The 20128-nt window shown below is 36.2% G+C and overlaps 1 protein-coding gene across 7 annotated transcripts in view; it reads left to right on the forward strand.

The window, feature by feature from the left end:
- The window catches only part of SKAP2 (src kinase associated phosphoprotein 2), a 121978-nt gene that overhangs the window by 92713 nt on the left and 9137 nt on the right, over nt 1-20128 (forward strand). For 3 of the 7 annotated variants that reach the window (XM_074862204.1, XM_074862231.1, XM_074862249.1), the window contains 3 exons: nt 10012-10080; nt 16649-16761; nt 17148-17832. In XM_074862204.1, coding sequence (XP_074718305.1) covers nt 10012-10080; nt 16649-16761; nt 17148-17258 — 293 coding nt within the window. In that variant the 3' untranslated portion in view covers nt 17259-17832. Of the gene's footprint in view, nt 1-10011; nt 10081-16648; nt 16762-17147; nt 17833-20037; nt 20087-20128 lie in introns of those variants that run through there. The other 4 variants (XR_012628114.1, XM_074862213.1, XM_074862222.1 and 1 more) reach the window with 2 other exon arrangements.

Consider the following 20128-nt stretch of genomic DNA (forward strand, 5'->3'; position numbering starts at 1 on the left):
AACAAGAGTATTTTTACAATTACTTTATTTCACCATTTAAGCTGGAGAAAGTATTTAGCATAGTTGACATAATTTAATTTGATGGCATGGGCCATAAACAGTGAAAAGAGGCAGTGGTGTGGGTTTGTTACTTTTCATGAAAATACCCAAAGGGTGAAAGCTGCTGAATTTATTTTTTTGTCAATGTGCAGTGCAGTTAATGATCAACACAGAGAATGCAAAAATGTCTTGGTAGAACATTTTTAAAGGAGTTATAAGAGAAGCATCTGGGAGCCAGACTTTTCTTATGGAAACATGCCAACAACTGTATTGTGTTTCCTTTCACTAAAGTGAGCTATGCTGAAATGACTTGTCTTCTGTCCCTTTTTTGAGTTAGTTCATTTCTGTAATCAGACTATAAATTTGAATACTTTAACCCTGAAGATTGTTAAAGGATATTATGTGGTTTAAACAAGATGCTTTCTTTATGAATTCTATGTATGTAAATATTATGTCAAGTCACATTTGTCACAATTAGGGATATGTAGTTTTCAGAAATGGCTTTTAAATTTAAATCTTGCTGCTGATCAACGAGTATGGGAAACTTTTCTTGACATTTACAGACATTTTTTTGTGTCTATCACATAAATTTAAGCCTGAGAAATATAACCCCTGTACATGGTTGTCAAATAACACTGTAGTACAGAGTTATACAGTATAGATTAGTTAATTGAATATTTGATTGCTAGATATATTTACAGAGAACTATTTATATTTTCTATGTAGATTTTAATATCCACCACATTTATTTTAGCAAAACATTTTAATAATAGGGTTTATAAAATGTCATGTTGAACACTTAAACTATTTACATAACTAAGAGCTATTACGGGTTGAGAGAACAAACAAATTTATTTTAGTTACAGTGAATTCACATAAATCTTTATTATGTTTATATATAATAATGTACTTATGTACATGCCACATGTATTTAGGCAAACAATCTCCAGTGCGAATTCCTGTGAACCTACAGCACAACCATGGAATCAACTTAAAAATCTTTGTTTGTTTTGTCCCTTTGAGCTACTAATTTGCATTCTGACCAATATTTGCAATTACTTTTTTGGGACAGTGAGGGGGGATAGAGGAGGGAACATTTTTTGTTAATCAGTTAAATTAGATGAATGTGTAGAAACATAAACCCCATAAGCTTTCCTTTACATTGTTGAGGCCTGTTAAGAGCAGCATCTTAAAATGTTTTATTCCTTCTTTAAATGTTTCAGTATGATTTAGGTAAGATGCCTATTGCCTTGATTTTGTATGCCAAATTTGAGGCTTTAGGAACATTTTTAGAAGTGAAGCCAAAATTGTGCTTTTGTTGGAGGCTAACATGAAACTTTACCTTCAGAGTTGCTTCTGTTCAGGTGTGGAAGTTGTTATCTAATCTCTTGATCAAAAAAATATAGGTAACATTTAAAAAAGTTCCTAATCAAACTTAAAGAATTTGTAAGAAGCTGTACTCTGAAGTGATTTACGAATTTTTCACCTTGTTTGATAGCACATAATATAATTTTTTGTTTTCTGAGTTTAATTATTCTGACCAGTTCACTCAGCATATAGGATTAGACAATTCTAAGAGACTTGATTTCTGAAAACAAATTTCTGAAACAGTGACTTTAATTGTAAATCCAAAGTGTCTGTGAATATAAAAATGGGAAAAGAATGAATGAATTTCTGGAAGTGGAACTCTCTGTAACTTCTTTTATTCTTCATTATAATTATTGTGTGCATATCCACGATTGAACTTGCTTGTGATGACCTTTATCTTTTCTCTTGAGAAGAATTACTATTATCAGGTCTTTCTTCATGAGGAAATAAAAAGGTCAGTGCAAAACCAATCCCTTATTTCTATGCAGTGCACATTACACTTTGGCATATTTGTATTGAATTTTATTAATAATAATTAGATCATTTTGTCAAAGAAATTTTAGTATTCCAAAATTAGACATTCTAAATGGTCTTTCCTGGTATGTACTTCTGCTTTTCCTGCCTTTTTCTACCTCCTCTCCTCCCAAGCTTGCTATTGGTGTAACTAAGATTTTACGTACTTCTATTCCTCCTAATCCTGTCAGACTAGATAATTTTTTTCTCCTTTAATCTTAAATTGACAAACTGTTAATTCTATTGAATCTATGTTTGTCTAAGAAAAAAATTAGAATGTAGAGAATGTAAAGTTGTTGCTTTTTTTTTTTTTTTTAGATCTTAAATGTTGTTGTTTGGATGTCTAGTGCTAGGAACCACACAACTAAGTTGATTCAGCTGTTACTCCAAACATAACTGAAGATTGTTTATTTGCAAGGAGAGCTCCAAGCAGGCACTCCAAGCAGGAAGTTGAGTTCATGAAATCTTAATATATTTGTAACTAAAACCAGGAATTGCGTATATGTCTGTGGATTGTTCAGTTGTCCTAATGAATGTATTCTGTTCTGTTGTTCAGGTGACTGAGTATGTTTTTCCTCCCATTGTGATACTTTGCTCGTAAAGCCTGAAGGGCCTTGTGAAGCCCCAGAAACAGCAACTTCCATACTAACAACCTCTGTGTTTGTTAAACAAACAAAATTTTGGGGGCCTGAAGGGGATATAGTCTTTATATGAATTGATTGTTACTACAGAATGGGGCAAGGGCAGGGAAGCAAGGGGACTGGAACGCTTGGTCCTGGAGAAAGGAAAGAAAAAGAGAGATGAAAGGTGCTAACATGTATTCAGGTCTAACAAGTAGGGAAGGTAAGTAAAGCAAAGCATGCTACTGCATTTCCTGAAAACTTGGTAAAATTATGCGCAGTAGAGTGAGAAGATCCACTTTGCAACAACTGTGGATGACCTTGCCAGCAGTGTTCAATTTTCTATCTTGTGTGAGAGCAACTGTTTTCCTCCAAGGACGGAGATGTGTTCTTTGATCACTTAGTCTTCATATTTTCTGCCCTAAAATATTATAAAAAAATACTTTCTGCTAGAAAAACATTTTGTTGCTTGTTTCTTCCAGTAAACTAGTGAGAAGTCATATAGTATCTTTCTGCTTTTAAAAACATGGTTTCTTAATCCATTGCCCTAGTATAGTTCATATGGATGGGTATGTGTGCAATAATATAGGAGAGATGCAGTGTCTTTTTTACAGATGTATTTAGAAAGAGATAATTTTCTCAAACAGTTCTCCAAACTTACTCATTTCTCTCTATTACTTCACTCTGTTATTATTCTTTATAGCAATAGTTATATGATCCAAACAACATTCTTCTGCACAAAACTCAAGAATGGCAGCCTTAAAGTGTGTTTTGTATTTGTCCCTAGTGGGACTGGGATTTTTTTGGTTTACTTCACTCTTTAGTTTAGCAAATGCTGTAACTCCAAAATGCTTTTGTTAGGAGGGGAATGTTATATCTGCTTTTTGGTTTTGATTAAGCCAACATATGCTTAGATTCACTGAGTTGTGTCACACGAAAGTTGTTTTAAGAGAGAACTTTTTTTTATTCCAGAAGACGACTAAGTGACATTCCAGGACTCCCATATAACTTCCTCTCCTTCTCACCTTCTTTTCCTGCAGCACTGATCCTAAGTTAATTTATAACAAATTCTACTAATCTTTTCTGTGAGGATGATGAGGTAACTTTTTCAAGGTCTTCTCAATAGGAGGCAGTGCTTCACTTTTTTAGCTGAAGTGGCTGGTTTGGTTATTCATACTGCTTGCACAGTTGGGAGTAATGGTGGTGCACGGTAGCACCTTTTCAAGATACAAGGATACACTGAGGGGGAAACAAAAGTGCAGGATTTCTCAAGGAATTCAGGAAACCTCACATCTGGAGACTTGGCAGCATCTGGACAAAAATGAGTCATTTGAGCAAATCCTGTTCTGTAAAGTCATTAGCTTCAGCTGTCTCATACGTGAACTATTAAAATACACAGACCCTTACAAACTGCTGCTGAATAGCTTAGTATGGAGTACCAAAAGAAGCCAAATGCTGTTTCCTAGAAACTCGATCTAACTTTCAGAGTTAGAGCAGGGTGTTACACTAAGCAATTTCCACTGGCCCCTTCTATCCCAAAGTATTTCATGATTCTAGCTTTTTCACTTTGTACAGCCAATGCTATTTGTTTGAGGCCACTGGGAGGTCAGTACGTTGTCAATAGTAATAACAGACTTATGTTACTGTCTACTGGTCGGACAGAGTGGTGCATATACTCAACCTTACTTACTCTAGAATTTAAATAATGGTTGTTTTCAAAGAACTCACTAAAACTTGCACAAAAAATGTTAGTTGGAGGTCCCATCCAGTTTACCTGGTAGTATATTTGAATGAAACCTTTTGCCTCCATCTTGGAATCATACTTGGATCACATGTGTTTGAAGTAATTTGGGCTAGGAATTGTCACGGGTTGTCTTCAGCTAAAACTGAAGCATCTTGGTGTGCATAATATTTTTCATTAAAATGTATTTTTATATTGTTCATAACCTGAAGATCTCTTTCTGTATTCTGTTGGAATACAATTCTGTATTGTGTGTTTTCCATTGTATTTCTGAGCACAGCGGTGACCATTAATTCAGATGTAATTTCTGCTTCTGCTCATATTTTGATGTCACCTGACCTACAATCCCAGTGTTTAGCCAGTGTCTGGGTGACCTGTTTCTGTCTTCGCCTCCTCTGCTTGTGTTGTGGAAATAATTTTTTTCACTCAGGCTTGTCATGCAGGAATATAACTTCTCTGTTTGAGCCGTTGGGTGGTAACTAGCTGACCCATAGAAGTAGGAATAAAATAAGAATTATCCTCTCTTCTGTCATGGTAAGAAATTCTTAATGTTTATAATCTCTTCTCTAAATAGCAGCCAGCTTGTTTCCCACTTCTGTAACTGTCTTGGTGGCATTTTCATCCCCAAACCATGCACCCTGTTACTGTCAGATGGTGTTTTAATAAAAGATAGTCTGCCTTCTCCTCTCTGCTGCCCCTCATATCTCACACTGTGGCTAGAGAATAGCACCTTCAGCAGCCTTTTCCAAGCTGTTTCATTTGTTTACAGAGTGCACCAGAGTGCTACTGGGAATGCAGGGTGAAATGTCAAGTTGTGTGTAAATCTTCCAGTAATCTGTCATGTCCAGGAAGAACTGGGGGAAAGGGACAGATCTGTGGGAATATTGGAGGATTATCCAAGCTAGAGTTTTGCTACTTGGATTTGGAGATCTCCCTACAGAACGGGTGAATCTGGAGTCTAAAAGAAGACACCAGAAAGGAAAATCCCTGCCATTATAAGCACACACACCAAAGCAAATAAGCCTAGGATCAAGCAATACATGGAGGATTTCTGGGGTATCACACTGCTTAGGCTAAAACTAAGAGTTTGGGTCAAGTGTACAGGCATGTACAGTGTGTATATAGTGAGAATACTGCAGAGGACCCCCTCCCTCAGGCTGGGGAGCACTGTCCTGGTAAGGCAGCTTGCTGGCCCTGCATAAAACAGGGTGTTAATTCTTATTCCTTTGACCCCAGATGGTCTCTAGCCCTCACTACTAACACTAGCAGAAGATATTAGTTTGGCCAAATCATGAAAACAGTTTTGTTTAATTTTGTGGTTTTGCTCCTTCTTTGGAATTCTTCAATGGTTCTCTAAACAAATAATCTTGTTTGTAAAAAAGCCAGTTCTTGTTGGTTTTTTAAAAAAATTACATAGCTAGATTGATTTATGTTCTTTGTTAGAGTAATAACCCATCTTGTTATGGGGTTAGGTCAATTCATAAAATGATAAACCTGAGAGAGAAAGGGTCTTGACTCTTTCCCACAGTAAGCATTTATTCATGTTTGAAAGTTCTTGTTTACATTTGTGCAGAGCCATTATTTGGTAGCAAAAAAGCAGGGTGGAGGAGTTACCATGCCATTGTATCTTTTACTTGTTCTTGTGCAAAGCAGTATAGACCCTTGACGTTCAGTGTCAGCAGAGTTCTTCATGTACACACCTTTTTGTTTGCATGCGTCTGTCATCCCTGCTGAGCACAACAGTAAAGACACTGTGATTTTTTTTTAATCGATTATTTAATAATACAACTATTTTTGAGGAGGTCTGTCTTACAAGACTAGTTTGTATGCTTATAACCTTCTGACACCACAGTGAGATTTCAAATGAAGATATATCAATGTGCATTACAAGCATGTGATTGCTTGTATCATTATGAAATAGATGAAAAATTAATTCACTGCAGTAGTTTTTATCTGAACTGATCAAAACATCTTCCAGTGATTTTTCTAACAATATGTGATTGGAATAACAACTTCACATGTTGTAGAGTTCCATGCTGCAGCTGAGAGGCATGTAAATACAAGCTGCTTATTTGCAAGAAGCTTCCAGATTTGCAATATGATTGCTATGGAAACCACACAATGAAAACCTTATAACCATCTGTGTGGTTTGGTAGATTTTGCTGCATAGCTGAGCTGTTTTTGTTTACTGTTATTAAAGTGTTGAATAGAATATATTAACCCACAAACTGGGATTATCCAAGATATAAACTAGTATTGTGCAATGACAATGTGTCAGAGACTAGAATACAGTAGAATACCAATTAATAATGGCGTTAAATTAGAGTCTAATGCAAAAAGAAGGTTAAGTAATGTGTTAGGAGAGGAAACTGCTAAGTTTATGCATATTTATCATGGAGATACCATATTTCATTGAAGGAATGCACTGTTCAATCCAAACTCTTATCCATTATGTACTCAAGTAGTCTGATTTTTTCTCCCCTCCCCCTTTAAGAAAAAGAAATTGGAAGGAAAAAATCAATGGATTAATGTAAAAAACTCAGCTAGTGTAGAACTTGTTCACTTTTTAAATTGTGTGAATGGTAGAATCATCTATGATTGGGTGATTACTTTTCTGTTTTTTCTTCAGACTGCAAATTAAATAAGTAAATTATTTTCAACAGCTTTCATGGACTAACTGAAAAAACCCTCAACAGATATGGTTAGTTCCTTGTTGCACCGTCACCACAAGAATTTTGTAGGTTGTTTGCCATTAGAGTCTCTGAGTACCAGCAGAGTATGTCAAGGGTTATTTGGATCTACAGCTCTGGAAGAGTTCACTGGTTTGATTAGTGTTGATTAGTCTCATTTTAACATAGTGGGAAGGTCGAGAAGAATATTTTCTCACTGCAGTGGTAGTGATGGTGTGAAGAAGAGATACAGAGGAAACGTACCATATTGGTCTGCATGACTCCTCTTACACAGTATCTTAATAATACAGAAGGACTTCTACTGTATTTTTCTTTTTATTTTTAATCTTTTGACTCTATTCCATGTTGCAACACAAACTTTAGTATGTCACATTTGACTACAGGCCTAATTCCTGGGGTAATTGAGGTTTCTGTGTTTAAAGGACATCTCCTGCGCATAGCTATTGCTTTGGGACATAAGACCAGAAAACACTAGTAAGAGTCACAGGTACTTTTTTACCACCCTAAGCTAAGCCTGTTACATCTGGTCCACTGTGAGCATGATTGCATTAGCAAGTAGTGTGGGCCATTTGCAGCAGATTCATGAAGCACAAGTTTGTTCTCGCTGTGCATGTTTCAGAAGAGTTTTCTTATGGAGTTACTTTAGTCCGGTTCCATGGACTGAATACCTGTTAGCAGCTAGACCATGATCATTGTGGTTCTTGACTGCCTCTTCCAGTTTAATTGCACCTGAAAGTTTGTCCTCTGTGTGATAACTCTGTAGTATAAAGCAAAGTGGGATAAGTGGGGACGGTTAGGATCTAAACCAGTATGCTAATATGGACAGCCTTTGTTTGAATTTGGGACCTTTTCAGTATTTAAAGAGCCTTGGTTGAGACATTTTTTCATCTTCAGATATGGATCTGGTGAACTCCTGTTTCTAGGAAATGTTTTTCAGGAAGCGGAATGCATATGTTCTAAATTTTTCCATGAAACCACAATGCAAGCTACAACTGTACCTTATGAAAAAATCTCTTCAACCTCCTCTGCTGTTTTACTTCAGTTGAAATCCCTCTACTAAAGTCAGTCCTCAGTTTAAGATAGTCTGATGACCACGACAGTGATAAAGTCCACAGCACATTTGACACATCAACTGATGTAGGTCGAAACATTCCATAACATGCCATATCAACATTTATTTAATCAATGTATAATACTCTGTGTGTTGGATGAAACTGGGTTGCTCTGGAAAAAGGAAGCAATCCTAGAAAATGTAACTGATAATGGGATAATACTACCTGTGAGTGGCGTAATAGTGGTAGGAAAGCCACAGAATGACAGTGCCTCCTAGTGCTCTGGACAGCACATAGGGATGTATTTTTGCCATTTATGCTGCAATTGTAGATGCTTAAAATAAACAAATGAGTGTACTTGGAAACGTGCAACAAGTGTTATGCCAAGTGGGGGAATACATTTGAATGCAGTAAATAGTTCAGAGTGTTTGTGTTGTATTGCAGCTTCAGATTTTCCCTGTTCTATTGTTGTTTTTTTCCCTTGGCTTAAATAATAGTTTATATTCATCTTGACCAGATGTTTAGCTAGTCAGGAGTCAGAGACCAAAAACTCTTGCTGGCTTAGTAGGGCAGAATTTCAAAGCTCTTTGTAGAGTCAATCTCATGATGTAATTGTAATATTTGTAGGACTGCATATATAGGTTAGCAGCAATTATGCATACTCATTTTAACAGGTCTACTCTTGTGCTTTAAACATCTGCTTTAATGTTTGCAGGAACAGTCTTGTGGATAGATTAAATTTTTACAAGGCTAAAAATCCTTTGAACTGTTGATATAAAATTCACTCTTTGTCAAAGTAGATAGGCAATTACATAAAAGTTGTACAATAAGGAATGTTTTAAAAGCTGTGAGTTCTGTATCTATTGTCTGTCATTAATAAAATATCAAAATTAGTTGCTGAAATGTGTGCCTTAAAAAGAAGCATGAATATCTGTATAAGATGTGATGAGTAACAAAGACAAATAGTTTAAAATGTATTAAAAGTCCAATTCTTGTTTGAGAAGTGGGTTTATCAATATTCTATTTCCTCATTCTGTACAGCAGCTTTGTCAGTTTTGATACACTGTAAAGGCCAAGATAAATCTGTTTCTACTTCCTTATGAACCTGAAGAAAGAACACAGCTAAAAAACTTCATAGTTTGTTCCCTTTTTTGCCTCATCAACAGAATTGTTGACTGTGAAATGTGAGGAGCAGATCTTGTGTCTCTGTACTGAGTGGAGTGTGGATTTACTTAAGTGAGGGTGTGGGCATGAGAGAGTTCCCCATCTGTGCTGGACAGGGAGCATGGAACACATCTTTCGAAACTGCCTGTGGGGATTTCAGTGTTCCAAGCCTGTTAGCCAGAAAACATGCTTCAGAGCTGATTGCTGCCAGGCTTTTTCTCTTTTCTTGTCTCCTAAACTTGCGTGAAGTTGTTTGATAGAGTCTGGCTTGCTTAAAACCATGGTCAGGCGCAGTAGGCAGGAGTGCTGAATGCATGGCATCTGTAGCAGTAGTGTTCCGATCATGCAGGTGTCCAGCTAGTGTGTCTGTATGACAGTGTTGAAGGTAAGATGTCCTCTGCCTTCTCTGCATATTTCCCTTAAGAACTTCTGAATACTTGCATGGGCTGGGGATACTTTTTCAATCCTCAGTTTCCTTTTTTTTATCCTGGCAAGAAATGTATGTAGCAGAGTAGGGCCCTCATTCTAATTGTCTCAGAATGACTGAAAAACAGCAGAACTGCAGCTCTGTATTATTGCATTCAGAGCAGAGTGAAAAGGGAAACAGATGTTCACAATTGAGATTTTGAAAGAAAGCTCTTGGATGTTTGGATGGGTGGGGGAAACCACAGAAATAACAACGTTCCAACTTCTGTACAAATGCAAAATAGTAAACAGGGCTTATGATCTGGAAATGTAGTGTGGCTTTCAGACTGATGTGGGCTGTAATTCCTGTCAGCTGAGGTGCCCCTTCAGAGTTTCATTTGCAGTTATGTATTTTGCAGAAGAACGTGTTCCTTCCAAGGCTGAAGTGCCAAGAAGACTGAGCCAGGAGAAAGTTACCACTGTTTCAGGTAATTAAAATCTTTCCTCTTTATTTTGTGTATGCACTTTCTTTATACTTTTATTTTCTTGTCTCTTCCCTTTGCTGTTTTAAAATAATGTTTTTATAGCTCTGTAAAGCTGTCTTTTTCACCTGGGTATTTGATGGCAGCAGAACTGCTTAGTACCACTTAGGATGCATGAAAACCACTTGAGAAGGATTTATAAAGTAAGCCAATTTATACAAGGTATTCCTTCCTGAATTACTTTGTAATGACTCAATTAGCTTTCATTTCTGCACAAAGGAGATTTAGTTGCATAAATTAGCTTATCATCATTGAGGAAGTGTCACTGCTAAAGGACAGTTTATAGATACAACATGCAGTTGCTGTCAAACCTATAAGAATGTAATATAGACATCTGTGTATACTTTGTGCTTGAGCAGAACAGACTTCTGCCATTCAGAGACTAACAGGGGACAACAAGTTGCCCAAGGGACTGGCAATGTAGACGTCTCTGAAAAGGTCAACTTGACACAGGCTCTGACAATCGACCCAAAGCTCTGTCTTCTTTGATAAAAATCAGATAAACTTAAGACCACTAATTGATCTGCAGCCTGTTTAAATGTTGGCCATGCATATCTTCATTGCATATGATTACCACAGAAAGCAAATGAATTGGGTAAGAAATGCCAGAGTCCAGTGACAGCAGCATAAAAATTGGAAAAGGACACAAATGCCCAGAAAGGCTGTGAAGGATATTCTCTCAGCTTTAGCTTGGCAAACTGCCCTTGTGCTAATTATCTCTGGGACTGGGAAAATAACTGTAAACACCATATAAAGTCACATGGCCAGACAACTTTTCTTGACAGAAAGGTATTTCCAGTTATGCTTAAAAACAAGATATATATGTGCTTCAAGGGCACAGACCTTTAGATAAACTATTGGTGATTTGACACAGCAAGTAGAGAAGACTTGCTTCTTATCAGACCTTACACCTTTTTGAGATCTGCTGCATTGTAACTGTGACCTGCACTGACATGCAATCTGACTCTCCTTCCCCCATTGTACATAATACACATAATTCTTTCAGGGCTGTCAAGGAAAGGGTGGGCAAGAAGAGTTCCTTTAGGAAGTAGCTCTGCAGTGCTCTTCCTGTTGTAACATGTGAAGAGGAAACAGAGGCCTGATTTCCTGACCCATACAGGAAAGCAGGAACAGGTTGCTGTGAGGAGTTTGGGTTGCTTTTCTTGGAAAGGAAACAAGAGCCAAGTCATCAGATGCTGTTAGCATTGTGCTCTGCTAAAAACATGTGTAAGACAACATGACTCATTACAGCCTTAATATTTAGTACTCATTTAGACATTACTGTAATTATAAGAGTGTGTTGTCATAATGGAGCATGAGGTCAGTCCAATTATAAAGTTGGCAAAAGCAACTAATGTATCTTCTTTAAGTGCTAAATGGTCTTACTTTTAAGAAATCAAAACCTTTGCACCTTCATTTCTGAAGAGTTTCAACTGTGGTGAGAACAGCCTTACCAATCTTACTAGTATTTGTGTAATGTCCTTGAAAATACCGTAACAGTTCTCCCCAGATATCAAATTCATTTCAAGCAATAATTTTCTGATCTGATCTTAGTTAACTATTACTTTTAGGGCTGAGTTGTCATGAGTATTTCTGATAGGCATCACATCATAAATATCTAACCTGGCTCAAGAATATTTAATGATTTTCCACACAAACGGCACATACATTCTTAAATTTAATTTATGGCCTAGCTTTACTAAACCTGAATTTCACAGAAAATATTCTGCAAATTGTCTGTGAGCTCAGCCTGATAAGTGCAAAAAACCTTTCTTTTTTCCCCACTCTTTTCTTGCCCTAGCTTATCTCTACTTCAATTAATGTGCAGACTTGAGTTCTTTTTATTCTTTCAGTCTTGATGCTGACTGTTGCTGCTGGATAGACTTACATTAATTGCTAGTGACCCAATTATTTAAAAATACCAAAGCATTGAAGAGTTTCAGTTATATAATGTGGCTTGCTGGGTCTTTTTTGCTACTGCTGTCTACCCATTATAATTTCCACAATCACTGTTTCAGTAAGTGTCATGTTCTGTGCTATCTCAGTGTAAATACCTTGATTTTAGAGTAACTAAGGAACAATAGAAGGGAAGTGAGAAAGATTATACTGAACAGATTGGGCTACATTAGAGGTTGAGTCCAAATAAATGCAGCACAATTATTTTTCCTTTATTTCATAATTTTTCTGGCATGTGGGAAAAAGGGGAAGTAAATAAGTAACAGGCAGTCTTTTCCATTTAGGACATCATCAGAAAAAAACAACTGTGTTCTTTAACAGGGTATGTCTCGTCTGGGCATTGAGACTCAACACTGAGAGTCTAAATCACTTGGTGTAAAACAGAGTCATTCTAGTAGTGTAAATTTTGAACTTCACCTGTCTCTCCATCTTTAAGCCTTCAGTATGGTAAATATTGAGCACATCATCACCAAAAGGGGATACAGTAATTTTCCAGAAGTTCACCTCTTTCAAATATTAAGTAGCCCAGACTAGCAATCTTCAAATCTGATGCTATAAACTTTTGAAGAATCTGATCAGGAGTCAAGGAATATGAATCAGAATGGCAAGCTGTTTAACCTAATGGACAGTAGACCACAGTGGTAAAAGGAAAACATACACGCTTGTTTCTTCATTCCACAAGCAATGAGTAAGCAGATAATACAACAACCAGCTCTAAGTCACTACTATAGTAGGGTTTGCTAATTTAGATGCCATCAACATTGCAATGGAAGATCAGTGGAAATCAGGCACAGTCACATTTATTCTAATGTTTTAAATAGCGCATTTCCATACGTGGGCTGCAATTCCTGTTTTTATTTTGGTCAGTTTAGTTTTCTGCCAAGTTTGTGCTCAGAAATGACAAGTGCCAGAATTGGCACAAGGGAGGGGTCAGAAATGGAACAGCCTGCAGTTAGATTGGCTTAGGCTGCAATGGGACAGCACACTTAAATTCCTCTGAAGTATCTACTCTTAATCTGTTTTTCCAGGTTTTGTTTTTTCTGTCTATTGAGGCTGTTAGAATATTCTTGTAAGTTTTTTTTTTACCTTGAGTAATCCATGGGCACTCTTAAGTTTTAAACAGTCTACATTGTTTGAAGTGCATGCTTGAGTGATATACTTGTCAGATTTTTTTAAATGAACTGTTCACCTTTCTCTCTTCAAGCACGTATTGTCAGGTGCCAGTATTTTTCAGTGAAATAAGCAGTCTGAACCTACCGTCAGGAAGGCTGGCAGCTGTTGCTGTTTGATCTGTCAACTAAACTCTGAAGTGTTTTCATCAGTATATTGGACAAAATACTATTACTGTTACTGGAAAAACAGAGATGGCAGAAGAAAACCATGAAGAATTCTTTGTGGAAGAGTTTGGAAACTGTTGGATAGTTGTTCATCCAGATAGCTGTCATGGAATGAAAGAAGTATTTCCTGGAGAAACAACCTATCCAAAACCCTGCTCAGCCATTTCTTGTGATTGGTAATATTAAAAGCAGTGGGTAGGTAAAAGCAAACTGCTTTCTACCCTCTGCTACACATTTTAAATTTTTTTATGACGTCTTATTCATATTTCTGGCCTAAGTGACCATGCCTTTGAAATATGACAGACTTTAGTTTAGCAATTATGTCATCATAGTATTTTTAAGGTGCAAAACATTTCACAGTGTATAAGAATAGATTGTAATTGTGATAGGGTAATACCAGCAAATCAATACCTTTTGAATCTGAACTCTAATGGGCACATAAGTTCTTGATGCTAAATCCACTAGCTATTTTCAGGTATTACATGTGTTTAAGAAACTCCACATAATTTCATTACCATATAAATACCAAATTCCTTTACCCAGGTCCCCTGGTTTTGTTCAGATCTTCAGAGGCAATCAAATGAAATTTGGCAGGGTCCTCTCTAACTGAAAGAGTGGCTGAAGTACGGAAGAATGGGCTTGTGTTTTACAGAGCTTTTTTTTGCTCTACCTCTGTGTTTGTGAAGCACTATGAATCATTTTATGAAGGATTTTGCCCTTTAGATGGATGGATTCTGAATTTAGATATACAATTGGCTCTTATGCATGCATAGGTGCACTTGCAGAATGTGGAGAAACTTGTGCTGGTGGGTATGAGAGGGGATTTTGAATTTGAAATTAACACTTGTTGGAAGACCAGCATGGTTGTTCACAAACTTACATTGGCACTTCCCCTATTTTTCATTTCCGTGCTCCTGATATACCGGTATATGGTTTTCTGAGAAATGTGGCTTTCTGATTTAAACAACTCTGTCTTACGTTGAATTCACGTATGGGGGCACAGAGCCATGGTTAGTCTTTGGGCAACATTTTCACAGTAGCAGTAAGCTTATTTTAACACACATCTTTCCCAGTCTTGGCCATGTTATTAGTTGAGTTGATTTCTCACTTTAAGGCTTAATTAAATGCTCATAATGAACATCTAGGGAGAGACGTGTCTCACCTGCAGTGGGATCTTCTCTGTTGCTGATGTTCCCCATGTAACTCCCATTAGTGTTAACAGGAGTTACTTCAGGCACATAAAGATAAGAACAGACCTCAAAGTGATAAAGATCAGTGTGAAAAGTAAATTTCAGTGGAATTCTGAAGAAGTGAAAGTCCTGATTAAAGTATTTTAAACCAAATCAGTAAGACTGCTGAAAGATCTGAAAGGTAGGATATACAGAAATAGCTCTTTTAGTTGTTTCTCACGTGGGCTTATGTTATCTTTTACGAGAAAGAGCTGGGAACTGTAATCAGTGCTGTATCAAACGACTGAGGAGAGATTCTGATTTAATATTTATCACAAATTAATTTGTTACTAAGCTATGTTACTGTTTATATTTGCTTAATACTAAATTGGTGAATAATGAGCTGGCAAATGGGAAGGGCCAAAATTCGGAGGTGCAACATTTCAAACTGTTTACACCTTCCTCTTGAAATGATTCTGTTTATACATTTTACAATAACCATATCTCTTATTTCTGAATGGTCGGGAGTTTTTATATGTGTATATATTGGTGCTTTTGATGTGATAGAAGAATTTGTGCACTGGTACTCAGAACGCCCCCTAGTGCTGTGTAGCAAGTGGTAGCTACTAATCACCAGTTCATGGAAAATTAAATGGTTGCTAACTTGCATAGCAGCTTTAAATTCAAGGTTGTGAATATTTAGCCTTGTGACCGTATTGCCATCAAAACAAGATAGCACAGAACACAGACTGAAATGGATAAATAGAAAACAAGCTCTTCATGCTCATACAGAGATTATTAAAATTAAAATCTCAGTATTTGTCAAAATAGGGAAAACCACAAGTTGAATACTGCTATTTTTTTTATAGTGTGACACTTTCTATCGCTTGATACTTGATATTTTAGCAGGATTTTTTCAGTAATAAAATGAACCAATCATGATTAAATCGTAAACTATAAATAATAGTGTAGAGTGCTAACGACATGCAAATGTAACTGGTATATGTTGGAATAACCAGCAAGCCTGCTGTTCAAGGATCATATAACAAAACTAAGATGACAGCCTTGATCCAGCCAGTTCAGTGATATTTATGTTATCAGAATTAGAAGATAGCTTTCCAGTGATGTAAATTATTAGTACATATACATTCTGTCTGGTTAGTGTATACATAATGTAACTGGTCATCTTAGTGGTATTGCTTACATTCTTTTTGCATTAACTCATCAGACTCCATTCTCATGGAATTAAAAACAGGAAATAGTTTGCAGTGTAACAGAAGCACCCAGTGTATTTAACCATGTGTAAGCGCTGTGTTTCAATAGATGTACTCTGTATTGTAAGTGTATGACAAAGCATTTATTACTGTGTTATTGCCGTATTACAGAGCAAAGAGTGCTAAATAATCAATCAGTTAATGGTCTGTATGGCAGCTTGAACACAGCACATCCATTGTGCTTATGCTGTTAGAAGGATGAGTTTATGACTGTAGTATAGTTGCATGTTTAGCCAGAGCTTAATGTCCTAAACTGGAGCTGACACAAATATTTTTAAAATGCAGCTTCAGCAACAGTTTCCAAGTTCTCCAATATTTCAGAAGGAAAAAACAAGGATTGTCTCAAAGGTTCTCAGAGAAGTTATTTAGTTTTGTTGGAACAGGAGAGGGAGGGGGAGTGTATCACAAAATACTTCCTTTGGCTTCCTTTCACAGATTATTATTAATTATATTCTAGTAATTTTATCAGTTTCAAGTTGAGATAGAAATATGGCTTGCTGGAAACATATTAGTAGAGGAAAAGTAGCTGCTTTAAGTTGCAGCTGGAAAATGCTTTGAAAACCTGTAGCTACACGTCTTTAAGTGATACAACGTGCCAGTGAAGGGCTCGCACATTAAACTCGTTTTCCACTTGCTTTTGTGGGATGAAGGAGCTGTTTCTGAAAATAGCAGTAAGAAATGTGCACTAATAAATTACTCTGTACTGTGTGGAGATTTAAAGAGTAACTTTAGTCCTCAATCTGTATCCTTTTGTAATTAGATGCCATTTTCTTTGCAGATAGCAAAAATACCGATTATGCCAATTTCTATCAAGGTTTGTGGGACTGCACAGGAGATGTACCTGATGAGTTGACATTTAAACGTGGTGACATTATCTACATTCTCAGCAAGGTATGGGATGCTTCTGGGGTTACACAGTTGTAAAAAGAGAGCCATGGCAGAAAGGTACATTCCCACAGTTCTGTGGGGGGAAATTGGCACTCCCTTTCAGATCCTTTGTTTGCAATCAGATATTCACTGCAATTAATTATTTTGTCAAATGAACTATAATCACATTTAAAACATAGCCGTGTGACAGGAATTAACTTAAAAGCATGTTTATTTACTTGTTAAATCTTGGCTACCATTTGTTAACTGATTTAACGGGAGACAATGTGCTTTCTGCTTGTAAAATTTAACCTTGTAGAATTCTAAATTATCTTGTATGTTATTTTTTTTGTTTCCTGTTTTATATTCCTGACTGTGCTGATTCCGACTTTTTGGGCATCGTGCTACAGAAGATGGTTTGTTTTTTTGAACTATGCTTTCATCTTTGTATGTACACTGTAATTGTTCTGACAGCTCAGATTCCAAATTTGTTTGCTCTGACAGATTTGGGCAATTTTTAATTTACCGCTTTACTGTTTGCAAAGCAAATGAGAAATTATAATTCCTCTTCTCTAAAGTGATGATAAGCAGTATAAGCATGAAATTTTGTTCTACTTTAATGTTGGTTAATTTTCTTATTTTTCCTTAACCCCTCCAACAAAAACAAAACCTCTCCTAAAATATGTATCTCATGGTCCATTGAACTCTACTTCTGAACAATTCATCAAAGGAAATTTCTCTTTTCCCCACATATTAGAAAACAGCTGAGCTTTTCAAGTTCTCATTGAAAAAAACCACCTTTTAAAATATATGTAGAATATATATCTCAGATGTAATTGCTGTTCAGTATAATTAATGCCAAAGATACTGTAGGTCATTGAAATATACAAGTAGGTGCATGAAAGTGAAAGGCATCTGTTTGTCTTAGTTTTAAACTCTTCAGTTTTGTTACAGTTGCTTTAAATCTTTGGTGATACCTTTAGCTACAATGTTTCCGGATAATAAATGTAATAGCTTCTGTTTAAATAAATTTAAGATTTATGGGTAGAAAGATAGTCCTATATAAAAATATAGAAGATATATTACTACTGGTAATGTGACTGTGTATGTCTTTTGAGGTATTTCATTGTCACTTAAACTAATAACTGAATTGCATTACTAAAGGCTGGGTAACACTCTTGGATTGGGCAGATTTTCAAGCAGTTATACGGCACTGAAGAATGGTACTAATTTAAAATAACCACCTCTTCCCCCTCTCCCTCCCTGAAAAAAGCCCATGAACAAACAGATTCCACTGTACAAGTTAGGCCTCTTTGTGGGTTGTGCTTAATAGTATGGGTACTATAAAATCTTAATCTTCAGCTTGTAGGTGAAAAAATAATTTGCTACTCCTTGCCCAAAAGAGTGAGAAATTTAATTTAAAAAATGGAGCAGAATAGAAAAACAGTAGCTTAAGATGTCCTCTGTATATCAACTGTCTTGTGGTCATGCTGTGATTAATCCGTAATCGGTCCTTGAAACAGGCTTGCTGCTGCTTCAGATATATAGAGCCTCTCTCTTTGGGAATGATTTCTACTCCAAAATACAGCCCAGAAAATTCAGCCCTGTTTCACTTAAAGATTGTTACAGCTTTTTCAGAAAAATGAGTGTTGGCCACTACTGTCAGCTCTGAATTTAGGGTCCCTGGAGGGGAAAGTGCTAAAGAATTATCCATCTTAACCCTCCACTTGATTCAGTTTCAAGGTCTGATTATTTACGAGCTCTTTGTCTGGTAAGTGAAAATATAACCAAAGGAAAAGTGAACCTAACCATCCTGAAGTGGGTCAAGACTTTTCTTCAAAAAATATTTCCTAATCCACTACATTAATACTCGGATTTTGTGGCCGTCGGCAGGAATCTTTGGCAATTTTTTTATTTTTTCACACCATCTAGTGGTTGAAAACGAGAGATGCAGGTACTGACAGGAGGCAATGTGTATGGATCCAAAATGGTGTCATAAATTTAGCTTCAGCTTGAACCTAGCTATGGCTTTATTGCCTTTCTATCATATGTCAGCCAGGTATGAACATTACTCTTGAAAATCACATTTTGCTGATAAGGAAGTAAGTACGGGTATAGCGGTATTATAGTAGGTAGGGTGAAGCATTAACAAAATATTGAACATATTTGTGCAACATGTAATAGTTCTTTGTTTTACGATGAAATGTAAATGGTATAGCTTGCTCTGACGAACGTGGTAAGATAGATATTTGTCTCTCCCAGCAATAGTTATACCAAAGCAATATATTTTTACCTCCTTTTCACATACCGTTATAGAAATTAGGAGAAAAGTGACTATTTTGTTTCCAAGAAATGATATCATTAGTACAAGAGAAGTAATTATGAAACAGTTTAGCAAATTTGAGCGTTGCTATAATTTAAATAAAGCAAGAGGAGCAATATGTTACATGTAGGTTTCTAGGTGAATGCCTTTTAGAAGAATGAGAAGGTTTCAGTCTGGCAGTGTTTAGTTCCTAAAATAGCTAAGCATTATGCAAAGACAAGTCCCCCATAATTTGCTTTAAACTGAGTATCAAAATTCAGTGTTAGTGCAATGAGCATGATTTGCATGCTTGTACTCTGGTAAGACAAATACCTATGCCTGACTACTGTAATTACTGTAGAAAAGCAGAAAAGCATGTTTTCCTTCTTTCAAAGGTGCATTCAAAAACTATTTTAGCTATTATCTCAATATTTATGTCCAATTGTGGCTTTTGTGTGGCAGCAGTGCTATGGGCTCTTACAAAAAAAATCCCCAAACTTTTTTCTAGGTTTTTCTACCTTTGAGAATTCCTTCAAAAGTTGAGTTTTTAATATGAGCAGAATTAACAGAACTGTTGCAATAGTACTTGTTAACTTTATTTTAAAAAATAGTTAACTTTTCAGATTAATTGATCAGTATATGTATACAGATAAACTCATACTATTATAATTTATAATATTCTTCAATATTCAAGTGGCTTATATAACTTATGCTATGAATCATGTGAACTTTCAGAAAACTATACGCCCCTCTCCTGTTTTGCAGTAGAAAACATTTTATAGCTTTAATGATAGACTCATTAATAAGATTTCCTAGTTAATATTGACTTCTTAGTTAATATCGACTATTAGAAATGCAATACTTGGGCGTCCTGTTTTCTAAAAGGATGATTGCTCTTAACTCCTGCTCATTTATGGGCTTGCCTTTGCTTTCAAGCTCATATGATAAATGGGGAAACAAACTGTGACATAACAATCCTTTTTATAAATCTTCCGTAGCTCTACCCAAGAAATCAATTTCCAGAAACAAAGACAACTGTGAGTGGAGGTAGCCTATTTTTTTTTTTTTAAAGTTTGGTATGCACAGTTT

This window comes from Strix uralensis, chromosome 1 (assembly GCF_047716275.1).
Source record: "Strix uralensis isolate ZFMK-TIS-50842 chromosome 1, bStrUra1, whole genome shotgun sequence".
NCBI classification, from domain to species: domain Eukaryota; kingdom Metazoa; phylum Chordata; class Aves; order Strigiformes; family Strigidae; genus Strix; species Strix uralensis.